We start from the raw sequence: 13,002 nt of genomic DNA, 5'->3' as shown, positions 1-13,002 counted from the left end.
GTTTTAGTGTGGAAAACACACCTGTTAACTATATTAAACAGTGCAAAGTTTTATGGATTTCGAAAGCAATACAATTATTAGGAGTCTTAGCAGTTCAGATTTTTTTTAAAGACACAAATAATCATTACCAGCCATATATTAAATTTGTAATAAGTAAAAGGATGCAATGTCCTAAGTAAAGAACTGTGATGAGAAAAAAATACCAACAACTTTGAAACTCACTTTCAGTCAGTAAGTTACTTTGACTTAATCCATGATGTAAACATTTAACTTAATCTTCTGAACCCTTCTGGGAAAAAGGAAGGTGTGGATTCATGATCAGTGAACACACCTCCCCCCTCTCATAATTAAAGGTTCTTATCGCCTCTCATATCAGCACGATCAGCCTGCTCTAATTTACTGCATGGCTGAAAAATGGAAGCTGCAAGAATGTGACTTTGGGGACAGGAGAAAGGGGAGAGACTGATTCTTACAATGGCAGTTTAATCCTAAATTGGCTCAAATGGACTATTACTACAACCAAAGCTACTGTTTGTAGTGCCACGCTAGGACTGTCCACAGTGGAAAACTGTACTATTCAGAAGTTAACCCTTAAAAACTCAAACAACTCTCTGAAGCCCTGTAATAGAAGGTTTATCTGAATGGCAGCTAGGCAAAGCTCATCATTGCCAGGGCTCTTCATTGGGAAATAGCAACTATAAAATAAGATCAGCTCCTGAAAATTATGCTGGAGAGGAACTACAGCCAGTAAAATTGGGCCTATCTACTTATCATTGTGATCCAAAAGGAAGAGTGGAAGCCATGACCTAACTTAATAAAGTGAGCTATGTTCTGTTTGCCAGTCTTACAGTTCCAAAAGCTGCTCTAAGTGATGACTGAACTAAAAAAGCAAACTTTAACTGTTAATGAATACATGTATGAAATTTAATGTTGTTTATGGAAGGACAAAGAAATATGAAGAATAAATATAGAGTCTGAATAATTGCAGTCTTTTTACCTGCAAGTGACTATCACTAGCTAATTCCCTTCTGTAGCTTTTTTCCAATGTGATCAAGACATTTTGGAATGAGAAAAAACTCATTTATCCCTAATATTTTACCTTGAGCACTGTTTACTCTCCCAAACATGGAACCGTTCAAGTCTCTGAACAGTTTTCTTTTTCACAAGAAATGCCAATACACATGCAGAAGGCAAGGCTCCAGCATGTCAAGGTACTTTGCAAGATATACGATATCAAAGTGGCAGATAAATAATCGGAACTTTTGTTAGACTGAGTAAGTTTAGTTTTTTCAGGTTCTATGGAACTTTTCTGTGGAGGATTTACATGTCATTCCTGAAGTAGAATACTTCACTTTCAGAGATATAATGAGTTCGTATGGTTTTATTTGAAAAATCTGACTGCAACAACTGTGTTTGTAAATGTAATATGACTTTTTACCCTTTGATCATCTGAGTTACAGGTTTTTTTCCACATATGAACACTGAGGCACTCACTGCTCACTATCTTCTCCAGCCCTGAAGAAACCCCTCCCAAAGGCCTAACAGTATTTTGCAGCCCCTCCTACACTATTACACTAAGACATAAATCTCCATATTGTCTTTCGATCAGCATAGTGCACCTTTCCATGCAAGCTTACCTCTGCTACAAAGATGATTATTACGCAGTCGTTCTTTTGCTCTTCAGAAAGTTCGTACGTTAGGGAATGCAGCGTATTAATCAGATAATGTTGTTTTTCCCTTTTCACAGTAGGAATACCTATCACCAGTGAGACTGCAAAGAAAGAAGTCCACAAGCCACGTAACTTTAAGTCAGGTAAAAGGAAACTGAAATTACATTTTAATTTTGATTTGATGTGACCCTGAGACTTGGTGACAGTTAATATTCCTATAGCACTGTGACAGCATTTGCTTTACTACCTGGAAGGAGAGACACCTCCAGCTAAGTTTAGGTTAGAGACACCTGTGTCTGTGTTATAAGCACCAGGTCTACACTGTGTAGACTGTCAACATTTGAGAACTTGGAGATATTACTACCTCTGGCAAACACATAGGTATCTGCTATTGAGTTTCAAAAGCTGGTATTGCAAAATAAGTGCTAGCTCTTGGGATGGAGTTGGAGATCTGAGTAGTAAGAGTTAAACCAACACTGGTTTACTGAGCAAGTTGTCACAGGAGGTAAGCGCTGTGTATCTCAGAAAGGAATCCAAAAATCAAAATCTCAAAAATCTTTCTCAGCAGTTTAAGTGATATGAATCCATGGCTTTGACATAATCAATAATAAGAAGAAAGGCACTTAGACATTATTATTATGAAGAAAGGAACTGAAATTGTCTCTGGCAAAGACTCCACTAGTAGCAAAGCTGTGCTATATTACATCATTAGACTGTAAACAGGACCTCTCTTTTTTTCATTGGTGAGGGCATTACTGAAGTCAGTGACCTAATATGGCTCAAGTAAACCTGTAGAATTCTTAGTCCTTGCAGAAGATTCCTATTCACCAAAACCTTGTGAGGCTGGTAAGGAAGCAGCAGATTTTGAAGGAAAGGACTAGGTGCAGTTAGTGACTTCCTCCAGACTTCATCATTTGCACCAGCATCAGCTCAAAAATGCCAAAGTTCCAACGTTCCTTCCCAGCACATAACCTGCTAAACCACTGGGGGTTTGTGTGGTTTTACACACTGAAGGTCAACCTTAAAGTGTGGTCTTGCTATTGTGATTTTCATGTACAAATAAATTAAAATTAAACATGCAGCAAATGCAGCATTCTTTTATTACTTATTACTGATTACTTCCCCCCCCCCCCTTTTTTTTTTGCTTGCTTGCTTGTGAATGTATCTGGTTTTCTGAGGTTTTTTTGCAAATCATTTTGCTGACTACCTGTGGTCTTTTGCATACTCACACTGGTCTATGGGCTCAGAGATCTTACTCCAATGAGAACCACAGCACTACTCCAGTAGAACCACTAGCCCGTGTCATGGGCACGGCCAACTTATTTTTTTAGTTAAATCAAAAGTGCTGCCAATGTTTCTTTATATAAAATCACCCTAAAGAAAAGTTGAAATTTCAACAAAATACAAACCTCAGCAAAATAGTTGACTAGTTCCTTGTTTGCTTATTGCTTTTGAATGTTCTTTTTACCTATCACATGACAATTAGAAGAAGATGTAATTTAATCATTTGTATTAGAGTTCACTGGAATTCATTATGATTTGTGCAGGTGTCAGCTGATTTCTCATGTGGATGAAAAAGTTACACTGAAGATTTATTCATATCCTTCAAATGATCACATCACCTTTCCGTTTGCTTCTAACTTTAGCAAAGTGTGGGAATTGCAAATTCTCCCTGACTTCCTTACTCATACTAATTCTGTGGGAAAAAAATGTCACCTAATGCATCTTTGTCACATGAATCCATGACTAAGAATAAAAATAATATTGCTTTTCAGTTATGACTATTTTTTGTTGGTACTTGAAAAGGTTTATCAGAATACTTTGGGGAAGACTTGAAATTGGGATGGGAGTGGTAAAAGTGCTTTTGCCATCCCCGTTAAAATTTATTCAGTTTGGCAACATTATAAAGTTTAGGGAGAAAACCTCCTCTGAACGTTGAGTATGCTTCATTGCTAGAACTTAATATAAAATGTAAACATATAGAAAATATAAACCAAACTTTATTTCCTACCTCCAGTTCTCTGTTGCCCAAAAATAACATTTGGGAAAATGGCATCTTCGTATTCTTGAAGGTGAGGTAGATAGTAGTACATGTTTGTAAGATGCACGGGGAGTTTTCTGGTGAGGTTTAACACTTTCCACTTCATATCACCTTAAAGAAACAACAAACCCACATATACACGTAAAATAAAAAGCCAGCAGTGAAGCCTATTATTTCAACTGTTTTCCTCAACTGAATACTAGCAGATTACCACACACAAGGTTATTCTATCAGAACTGTTCTTCAGAAGTGATTATATGTCATATATATTACCCTCCTGCGATAAGAAACTGAGAATTCCCCAGTACAGCCCCCCCGATGCAGGCGATAGTGCAAACTCCAAGCCTGAACATCCTGGGAACTCCACCTGCATTTCCTTGTGCCTAAACAGTTGCAGGACTGAGCCATCTTAAAACGTAATAAGCAGTTATTTTAAAAGCAGCAGGAAAAAAACTGTTTTATATTTTGTACAGTTTGCAAGCAACTTTATAAATGAAAAGAAACAGATTCTGATTAATAACTTTCTTAATTACTTAACTAACTTAAATGCTTTCCCCAAAATGTAACACGTGGTGGTTTTCAGGGGCTCAAACTGAAGTTCTCAGGTTATAAAAAGTCCTATGGCAAAAAGGACAACTAGATCCAGGCCTTTAGAAACTATTTGAGAAACAAAAGACTGTAGTAGTTAAGAGAAAAGTAGGGAATATTTATTTTTTCTTTACTAGTTTAAAATAAAGATTAAAATAATTAGAATATTTATTCCTGTTGAAATAACTCGTGTGACCTTGTAAAAAGAGTCCCATTTTTTTTAAATAAGCCATGTAAAAACCAGATACCATTAATTTACTAATTTATCTTCCTTCATATAAACATTCCTGAATGTTCCAGTGGTGGTAAAAAATTTTTAAAATACACTTAATAAAAACTTGAACAACTTAATTCTAAAACCATTATAAAATGAATTATAAGCTTGCAAAAAAAATTGTGCTTAATGTAAGATACCCATGGGGGCAGAGATGATATGCACCATGCAATTTTAAAAAAGGTATTTGAATGGATTAAAATGAAGGCTATGTTTATGAAGAATAGCAAATAGTCTTTCTAATATTTAAGAAAACTGCTTGGAAACAACACTGAAGATCACTCCAGACTTTATTTACCAGTTGTCTAAAGGCTTAAATCTTGCTTTCCTGACACAGGCAGCATATGGCTCTCATACTAGAATTTTGTCCGTCATTCTCTGTTGCTGAATTTTTCTATACCCTACTAGCTACCTACAATGTGTATGTCTTTTTGTCCTGAAAGAAGAATAAAGCTCCTATGAATTTATCTAAGGTAATTCATACTTCAGTGGGTGCCTCCTCCAGACACTTTATCAGTTGTGCAAACAGGCTGGTGCTAGGGCACTTTGTGATACCACAACACCACCTTGATTAGTTTTAGCCAACAAAATCAAGTTAACAGCCTTCCAAGCTGCAGAAAACTTGCAAGCTCACAGTTTCACAGTCAGAAATGCAACAGAAGGTTTACTGACTTAGGTGGAAAGTTATTTTTCCTAAGAAATGCATCTAAGATAACTCCCCAAATTTACCACCCTTCACCTAAGTTACTTAAAACCCAAGTGCAAGGTCCTGCACACGGGTTGGGGCAATCCCAAGCACAAATATGGGCTGGGCGGAGAATGGATTGAGAGCAGCCCTGAGGAGAAGGACTTGGGGGTGTTGGTTGATGAGAAGCTCAACATGACCCGGAAATGTGCGCTTGCAGCCCAGAAAGCCAATCATAACCTGGGCCGCATCAAAAGAAGCGTGGCCAGCAGGTCAAGGGAAGTGATTCTGGATTCTGCCCCTCTACTCCGCTCTCGTGAGACCCCACCTGGAGTACTGCGTTCGGCTCTGGGGCCCCCAACATAAGAAGGACGTGGACCTGTTGGAGCGAGTCCAGAGGAGGGCCACAAAAATGATCCGAGGGCTGGAGCACCTCTCCTATGAAGACAGGCTGAGAGAGTTGGGGCTGTTCAGCCTGGAGAAGAGAAGGCTGCGGGGAGACCTTACAGCAGCCTTCCAGTACCTGAAGGGGCCTATAAGAAAGCTGGAGAGGGACTTTCTACAAGGGCATGCAGTGATAGGACAAGGGGTAACGGCTCTAAACTGAAATAGGGTAGACTTAGATTAGATGTAAGAAAGAAATTCTCCACTGTGAGGGTGGCAAGGCCCTGGAACATGTTGCCCAAAGAAGTTGTGGATGCCCCATCCCTGGAAGTGTTCAAGGTCAGGTTGGATGGGGCTTTGAGCAACGTGGTCTAGTGGAAGGTGTCCCTGCCCATGGCAGGGGAGTTGGAACTGGATGATCTTTAAGGTCCCTTCCAACCCAAACCATTCTGTGATTCTATGAAAACAAGTCTTACAAATGACCATCATCAGCTTTATTCATGCAGCTTAGATCAATGAAGACAGAGGCTTACTGAATGGGCAATATTTGTTTGAATTTTTTCAACTTCCAAAAGATACTTCCACTGAAAATTAGGACTCGACAGAGATTCCCCACTCTACAGAAAACAGTTTAAAAAACCCCCCAAACAACAAACCAAACATATATATGTATGTCCAGACATTTGTGTATGAAAGAGAGACCCACAACTCCTCCCACTTTTCTTTGCCATTAAGTATACTGGAATTTTGCTGCATAGAAACTTTTTTTTTTTTAAACCACCTTCGTAACTTTTCAAGGACTTTCCATTTTTCTTTGGAAGTAGTATCTTTCACGGGTTCCATTCTTATTTGGAAGTAGTACCAATCAAGGGTTGGGCAAGGGACTTCAGTTTTATTGCGTACAATAAACCTTTTCATTTTTGTTGTACAATAAAACTTGGCTGGAATGGGAAGCAGAAGAGTAAGTAAAAATAAAAGGAAAACTATTCAGTGATTTTAAGAAATTTCTGCTTTGAATCCTGTGAATTGACAGCTTTAATACTTTTTGATATTCAGCTGGCTCCAATAAGAATGAAGAGCAGAGGAAAGGGGAACATGCACTCTCCTCTACTGCTATTATGTGCATTAGGCAATAACTCTTTGTCCACAGTATGTGGGGCTACTGGTAGCTGACAACGTGGTCTCTATTCTAAAGCTTGTAAGGCCACAACCCTGCCAACACTCAAGCATTTGTTTATACACATCTGAACAGTCCCACTGAATTAATACTGAATAAACAGACAAAAAGAGGCAGGGAAGAACAGGATAAGAAACGAAGCTGACTACACAAAGCAGGAATGCACCTTGGTCCTTCTTCCCCTGTAACAGTCCTGGTTAATTCCCTATTTTAATCTGATACCAGCCCGCTGTACTGAATGCAAATAAGGATTTTTAAAAAGTAGTTTTCAGTAGCATCCAGACTCTTTCTGAAGCTGGGGTGTGTTGTGGAATGCCTCCAGTGCAAAGATGCCCCTTCTAGTTTTCCTTCTCTCCCCAAGAAGTAGCTCTTCCAGTCTGAACAGGGAGGAAGATAAAAATAAATTCTCGAGGCAACATTCATAGGCTGTATCTAGCCAGCAAGACCTCATGGGGCTTCTCAACTCCTGGGTTCAGGCAAGCACCCAGCTGTACGTGGTCCGCCTGCTGAGATGAGGCTGCGCACCCACCATGCACACCTCGGTGCCTGGGGTCCGCTGGCAGGACGGCAGAGCACTCACGGCCAAAAAGTCCCCCCCAAAAGTCATGCCACCTGGACAGGAGGGGGACCAGGACTGTGGACCATCTGAGGAGGTGTACCTGCCTTCCAGGTTAGACACAGCCCTAGTATTTATCAGGGTGTAGTGGCACAGTAAAAGCTGGTAAAAATAGCTTATTCAGTGCTCTGTAGTTGGCAGCAGGAGAGGGATAAGCACTGTAAGAAACTCGATTAGCAATAAGTACAGCTTTGCCACTATGACACCACTGCAGTCTATTGTGTCCCCTTTTTTCCCTCTCCTTATTTGTTTAGTTACTAACAGATCCTATTTAAAGAAGGGATACAGATTAGTTCCCCATCCTTTTTTTTAAAGTAGAAACTTCTACCTAATGCTAATATAATAAAATCAATGATTTTTCTCCCCACACCAGTCATAAAGAAACATGAGCACACAAAACTTTGAACCATTAACACAGTACATTTTTATACATACAAACCTGGATGATTTGTTGTCAAGTTCATTCTTTTTGCAACTACACGTTTAATTTCATCTAGGGCACGGCTCAGTTCATGCGATCTTTTTTTATTTTCCTTTTCAGCATACAATAGTCTTTGCCGAAGTTCCAGAAGCTGGCTTTGGTACATGTCTAAGTCATTTTCTGCAATGAGAACATAATTTCTTTTCAAAGAGGTGAATTATATGATGGAATAAAGAGAAAGTTTAAGAACAGGAGACAGTCCAGAAGAAGACATGACCAGAAGTGTATAAACAATAATAAAAGAGGCCGCTCAAAGTTTACTCATAGAATGAAGAAGTCTGGAAGAGTATTAAGAAGTAGAGTTTAGGGAGCACAGCTGGGTAAAGGCTTGCAATTGAAGAGAAGAACAAGAATATGACATCCATAATAAGGAAAAAGTCAGTGAAAGACTATGAGTTGCAGGGGAAGGTGCTATCCAGTAAAGTCAACATTTTTCACTGAGTGACAAACCTTGATGACCCTTGTCACACTGAAGAGTGTAATTATATAATGGCTTGTCTTTTGTATAAAACACTATTAAGATTAAAACACAGATATTAAGGTATTCAGTCTTCATCTATCAGTTTAAAAGTGCCTGGAGTATATTAAGAACTATTAGTAAAGATGGTTATTTGAACTCCTGGATATATTTAATTAGATAACAACTGAAACTGTCCTCTGGATTGAAGGATATCTTCATAATATATAGCCCACCTTTGATGAAATACTCTACAGTCATATTGATATTAGAAACACTGTACTCTCAGTCATGGTTATCAGACACCTCTGCTGTTCTGCATGGTATTCTCAGATAATGTCAATGTTACGTTTACAGAAGATCCACTTTCCTAAGAAACAAGTACTGTCAGAACTTCTCAGTTATCACAGATGATGTACAAGACTCATACCTGTCAGTGCCTCCACTGCCTCACTGCCACATGAATAAAGATTGTTAGGCTTATTAAAATTCATAGAAGGCAACACTTCAACAATGTCACTCACTTTGCAATAGGAAGTAAAGAAAGTAGAGGGCAGAATGGGACTTCTACTTCATTTAAAAATGTTTTATAATGCTGCTTTTTTAATTGTTTTGGTTTTGTTTTGGTTTTAGTTAAATGCTGCTATTTAGACACTTCTCCTATTCTGTTTGTGGACTGTGCTGAGTCCCATCCCTGGCAGGACTCATTTTCTAGGACTCACCACTGTCTCTCAGCAAAAGTGAATTCCCAGGGATTCTAGCCTGTAAAAGAGACTAAGAGCAAAATGTGCAGGTAATACAAATTTGTGAGGATTTGCAGAGGTATTTCAAATTGGAATTAATTTGCATTTCAGATAAACGGGGTTTTTTATTTGCAGTAAACACAAGTCCTTAATTTAATCAATAAATGTATGATAGAAAGACCCTGAAGTTTAAAACATCTAGGAAGAAAGTAGTTAGAAAAAAGAAGTAAACATGTGATCTGTATTATTATTATTATTATTATTATTATTATTATTATTGGTCTCATTAAAGTATGTTTAGTAAAATGCCCATAAAATGAATGCTTCCTAAAATTTCCTGACAGTCTTAAAAATGTTTTGACTTGCAAGAAAGGCATTCATATCTAGGAGTATTCTGTACTATGCAGCTATGAATCTAAATTTAGCGTTGCTGAAGGGAGGGGAAAACTGGATTATTTCAGCTGCGTGCAACAAGAAAGTTCTACTTTACTGAAGTAGGCTTCTCTAAAAAATAATCAGAGAATAAATAAATAAATAAATAAATAGAAGGTCAAATGAGGAAACAGATGTAGAGTGCATCTTTTAACAACCGCAGGGGAACGGTTAAAGTAGATTTCCAATTCAAATCTGTCATGAGGCATCAGGCTACAGAGCTAGAACCCCAAATGAGCTAAATTATTGGAGCACCTAAGGAAGATCCCTTTCATCAACTACTATATGGGAATACACTTTCTTGGTTTATGCTGTTCTTATGCTGTTACCAATGCCATAATCCAATGTCATGGTTTAGCCCCAGCCAGCAACTAAGCACCACGCAGCTGCTTGCTCACTTCCCCCCAGTGGGATGGGGGAGAGAATCGGAAGAGCAAAAGTGAGAAAACTTGAGGGTTGAGATGAAGACAGTTTAATAGGGAAAGCAAAAGCTGCGCACGCAAGCAAAGCAAACCAAGGAATTCATTCCCTCCTTCCCATGGGCAGGCAGGTGTTCAGCCATCTCCAGGAAAGCAGGGCTCCCTCATGTGTAACGGTTACTCAGGAAGACAAACACCATCACTCCGAACGTCCCCCCCTTCCTTCTTCCCCAGCTCTATATGCTAAGCATGACACCATATGGTATGGAATAGCCCTTTGGTCAGCTGGGGTCAGCTGTCCCGGCTGTGTCCCCTCCCAGCTTCTTGTGCACCTGGCAGAGCAGGGGAAGCTGAGAAGTCCTTGATTTAGTATAAGCAACAACATCTCTGTATTATCAACACTGTTTTCAGCACAAATCCAAAACATAGCCCCATACCAGCCACTATAAAGAAAATTAACTCTATCTCAGCTGAAACCAAGACATCCAACCTTTAGCTTTTTGCATTAGAATGTATACGAATAAAATGGAAACAGAAGGCTTAAGCTGATTTAGGTGACTGACAGACATTAAATCATACTGTTTTCATAGCAAGAAAGTGATTCCAAATAGAGCATCAATACACGTAAACAGGGTGGAGATTTATCTTGCAATTCCAAGACAAATTCGGAGGTATAAACTAAAGATAGAGTAATGGATGTGCATTTTTCTTTAAATTCCAATTGCCATTATTAGGAGTTAGATAGGATCAAGCACCAAGAAAAAGTGGAGATTTAACCTGCAGTAAAGTTCCACGTGCTCCTGGGAAGACGCAAACAACAAAGAGCAAGCACACAATCTTAGGATAAATACACATTACAGAATCACAGAATCGTATAGGTTGGAAAAGACCTTTAAGATCATCGAGTCCAACCGTAAACCTAACACTGCCAAGACCACCACTACACCATGTCCCTAAGCACCTCATCCAAACGTCTTTTAAATACCTCCAGGGATGGCGACTCAACCACTTCCCTGGGCAGCCTGTTCCAATGCTTGATAACCCTTTCAGGGAAGTAAAATTTCCCAATATCCAGTCTAAACCTCCCCTGGCGCAACTTGAGGCCGTTTCCTCTTGTCCTATCACTTGTTACCTGGGAGAAGAGACCGACCCCCACCTCTCTACAACCTCCTTTCAGGCAGTTGTAGAGAGCGATAAGGTCTCCCCTCAGCCTCCTTTTCTCCAGGCTAAACAACCCCAGGTCCCTCAGCCGCTCCTCATCAGACTTGTGCTCCAGACCCTTCACCAGCTTCGTTGCCCTTCTCTGGACACGCTCCAGCCCCTCAACGTCTCTCTTGTAGTGAGGGGCCCAAAACTGAACACAGGATTCGAGGTGGGGCCTCACCAGTGCCGAGTACAGAGGCACAATCACTTCCCTAGTCCTGCTGGCCACGCTATTTTTGATACAAGCCAGGATGCCATTAGCTTTCTTGGCCACCTGGGCACACTGCTGGCTCATATTCAGCTGGCTGTCAACCAGCACCCCCAGGTCCTTCTCTGCCAGGCAGCTTTCCAGCCACTCTTCCCCCAGCCTGTAGCGTTGCATGGGGTTGTTGTGACCCAAGTGCAGGACCTTGCACTTGGCCTTGTTGAACCCCATACAATTGGCCTCAGCCCATGGATCCAGCCTGTCCAGGTCCCTGTGCAGAGCCTTCCTCCCCTCCAGCAGATCAACACTCCCGCACGACTTGGTGTCATCTGCAAACTTACTGAGGGTGCACTCGATCCCTTTGTCCAGATCATTGATAAAGGTATTAATGCGTCCATTATCACAGGACGCAACATACTGCTTCGGAAAAGGGAATCAATCATTTTGTAATGGAGGTGTTTTGCAATTAAATGCTGGAAAGTATTGTTCCATTGATATTTCCAGTGCTGTAATAGCGTAAGATTTTGCTAAACCAAACTAAAATTCCCCTCGGTACAACTATATTCTAGGAGGAATCAGTAAAGAAATTGCAGATGAATAATAACATTGTAGTCCCTCTCTTTACAATTCTTTCAGCTATCCAGTGTCAGTGTGACTCAAAACTACTGGTGTCACTACCGGGCTGACATTTTGGCAAGCACCAAGTAACTGTAGTTTTATTCGCTTACTTACAGGTGAGCCTACCAAAATATTATAGAAGCCTCTGGCAAATAAAAGGTCAATACTCAGCTCTTACTGAGTGCACCCAGAGAAGCTGGCATTTGCAATTGGCCTTATCTATTTCTTCAGGTCAGAAGAGAGAAACCACATTTTTGAGTCTTTCAGAACTGAAGCCTCTGTTTGGTTAGTAGAACAAGACTCTTAGTAATTGCTTATCTCATTTGATTTTGACAGCTGGAGAAGCAAGGGTTTGACAAAAGGAATGTAGTATTTACCCACCCTTAGTGAAGAATGAGTTTGTTATTATAAACATATATAGTTTGAAATGGAACATGAAATGTTCTAAGTGTTACTAGAGCATATGTAAATGAGCAATATTAACTATTAGTAAACCTTTGGAAAAAAATTTGTGTTTGGAAAGCAGTACTGAACTTTTTGTATTTTGCCATGCAATAAGGTACTGTCATAAGTATTCATTGCTGATATAATTGTAGCAAGCTAAGAAGATAAAATTAGAAGCATTATGAAGCTAAATACTCTAAACATTTAAATGGTCATTAAGTTTAAATGAATTTTAGTGTGCGTGTGGAAAGTGTTGCTCTTTAGGTATCTAAGGATCTACACAGAACTAAACCAGCTGCTTGCAATAGGTTGCTTGGAAAGCAGCAGACAGGACGTGTTCACAAATATAGCTCACTCTGGCAAGGAGGGCCAGGAGAAAGGAGCTTTGGCTGTATCATGAAACACTGTCTGTCCCCAGTGATAGCCTGACGTGGCAACACCTGGTCTACCAATGGTTCTATCAGCAACAGGGAACATCAGGATAAAACCGGAAAATAGTGAGATGAGGACCTATGGCAAAACTACAAAAAGTAAATGAAGGCGAAGGCTTCTTTTCCCCTCGGTG

General features: G+C 39.8%; 1 protein-coding gene across 3 annotated transcripts in view; it reads right to left on the bottom strand.

The window, feature by feature from the left end:
- MGAT4D (MGAT4 family member D) overlaps positions 1–13,002 on the bottom strand; it is a 48,166-nt gene that overhangs the window by 20,893 nt on the left and 14,271 nt on the right. For all 3 annotated transcript variants that reach the window (XM_075501034.1, XM_075501032.1, XM_075501031.1), the window contains 3 exons: positions 7,875–8,036; positions 3,682–3,822; positions 1,638–1,771 (listed from right to left, as the gene is read on the bottom strand). In XM_075501034.1, the coding sequence (XP_075357149.1) occupies positions 1,638–1,771; positions 3,682–3,822; positions 7,875–8,022 (423 nt within the window). In that variant the 5' untranslated portion in view covers positions 8,023–8,036. The remainder of the gene's footprint in view (positions 1–1,637; positions 1,772–3,681; positions 3,823–7,874; positions 8,037–13,002) is intronic.

The sequence above is a fragment of the Mycteria americana genome, chromosome 4 (genome assembly GCF_035582795.1).
Source record: "Mycteria americana isolate JAX WOST 10 ecotype Jacksonville Zoo and Gardens chromosome 4, USCA_MyAme_1.0, whole genome shotgun sequence".
Lineage (NCBI taxonomy): Eukaryota > Metazoa > Chordata > Aves > Ciconiiformes > Ciconiidae > Mycteria > Mycteria americana.
Note: the sequence above shows the minus strand (reverse complement) of the source record. Positions and strands in the feature narration are given on the sequence as shown.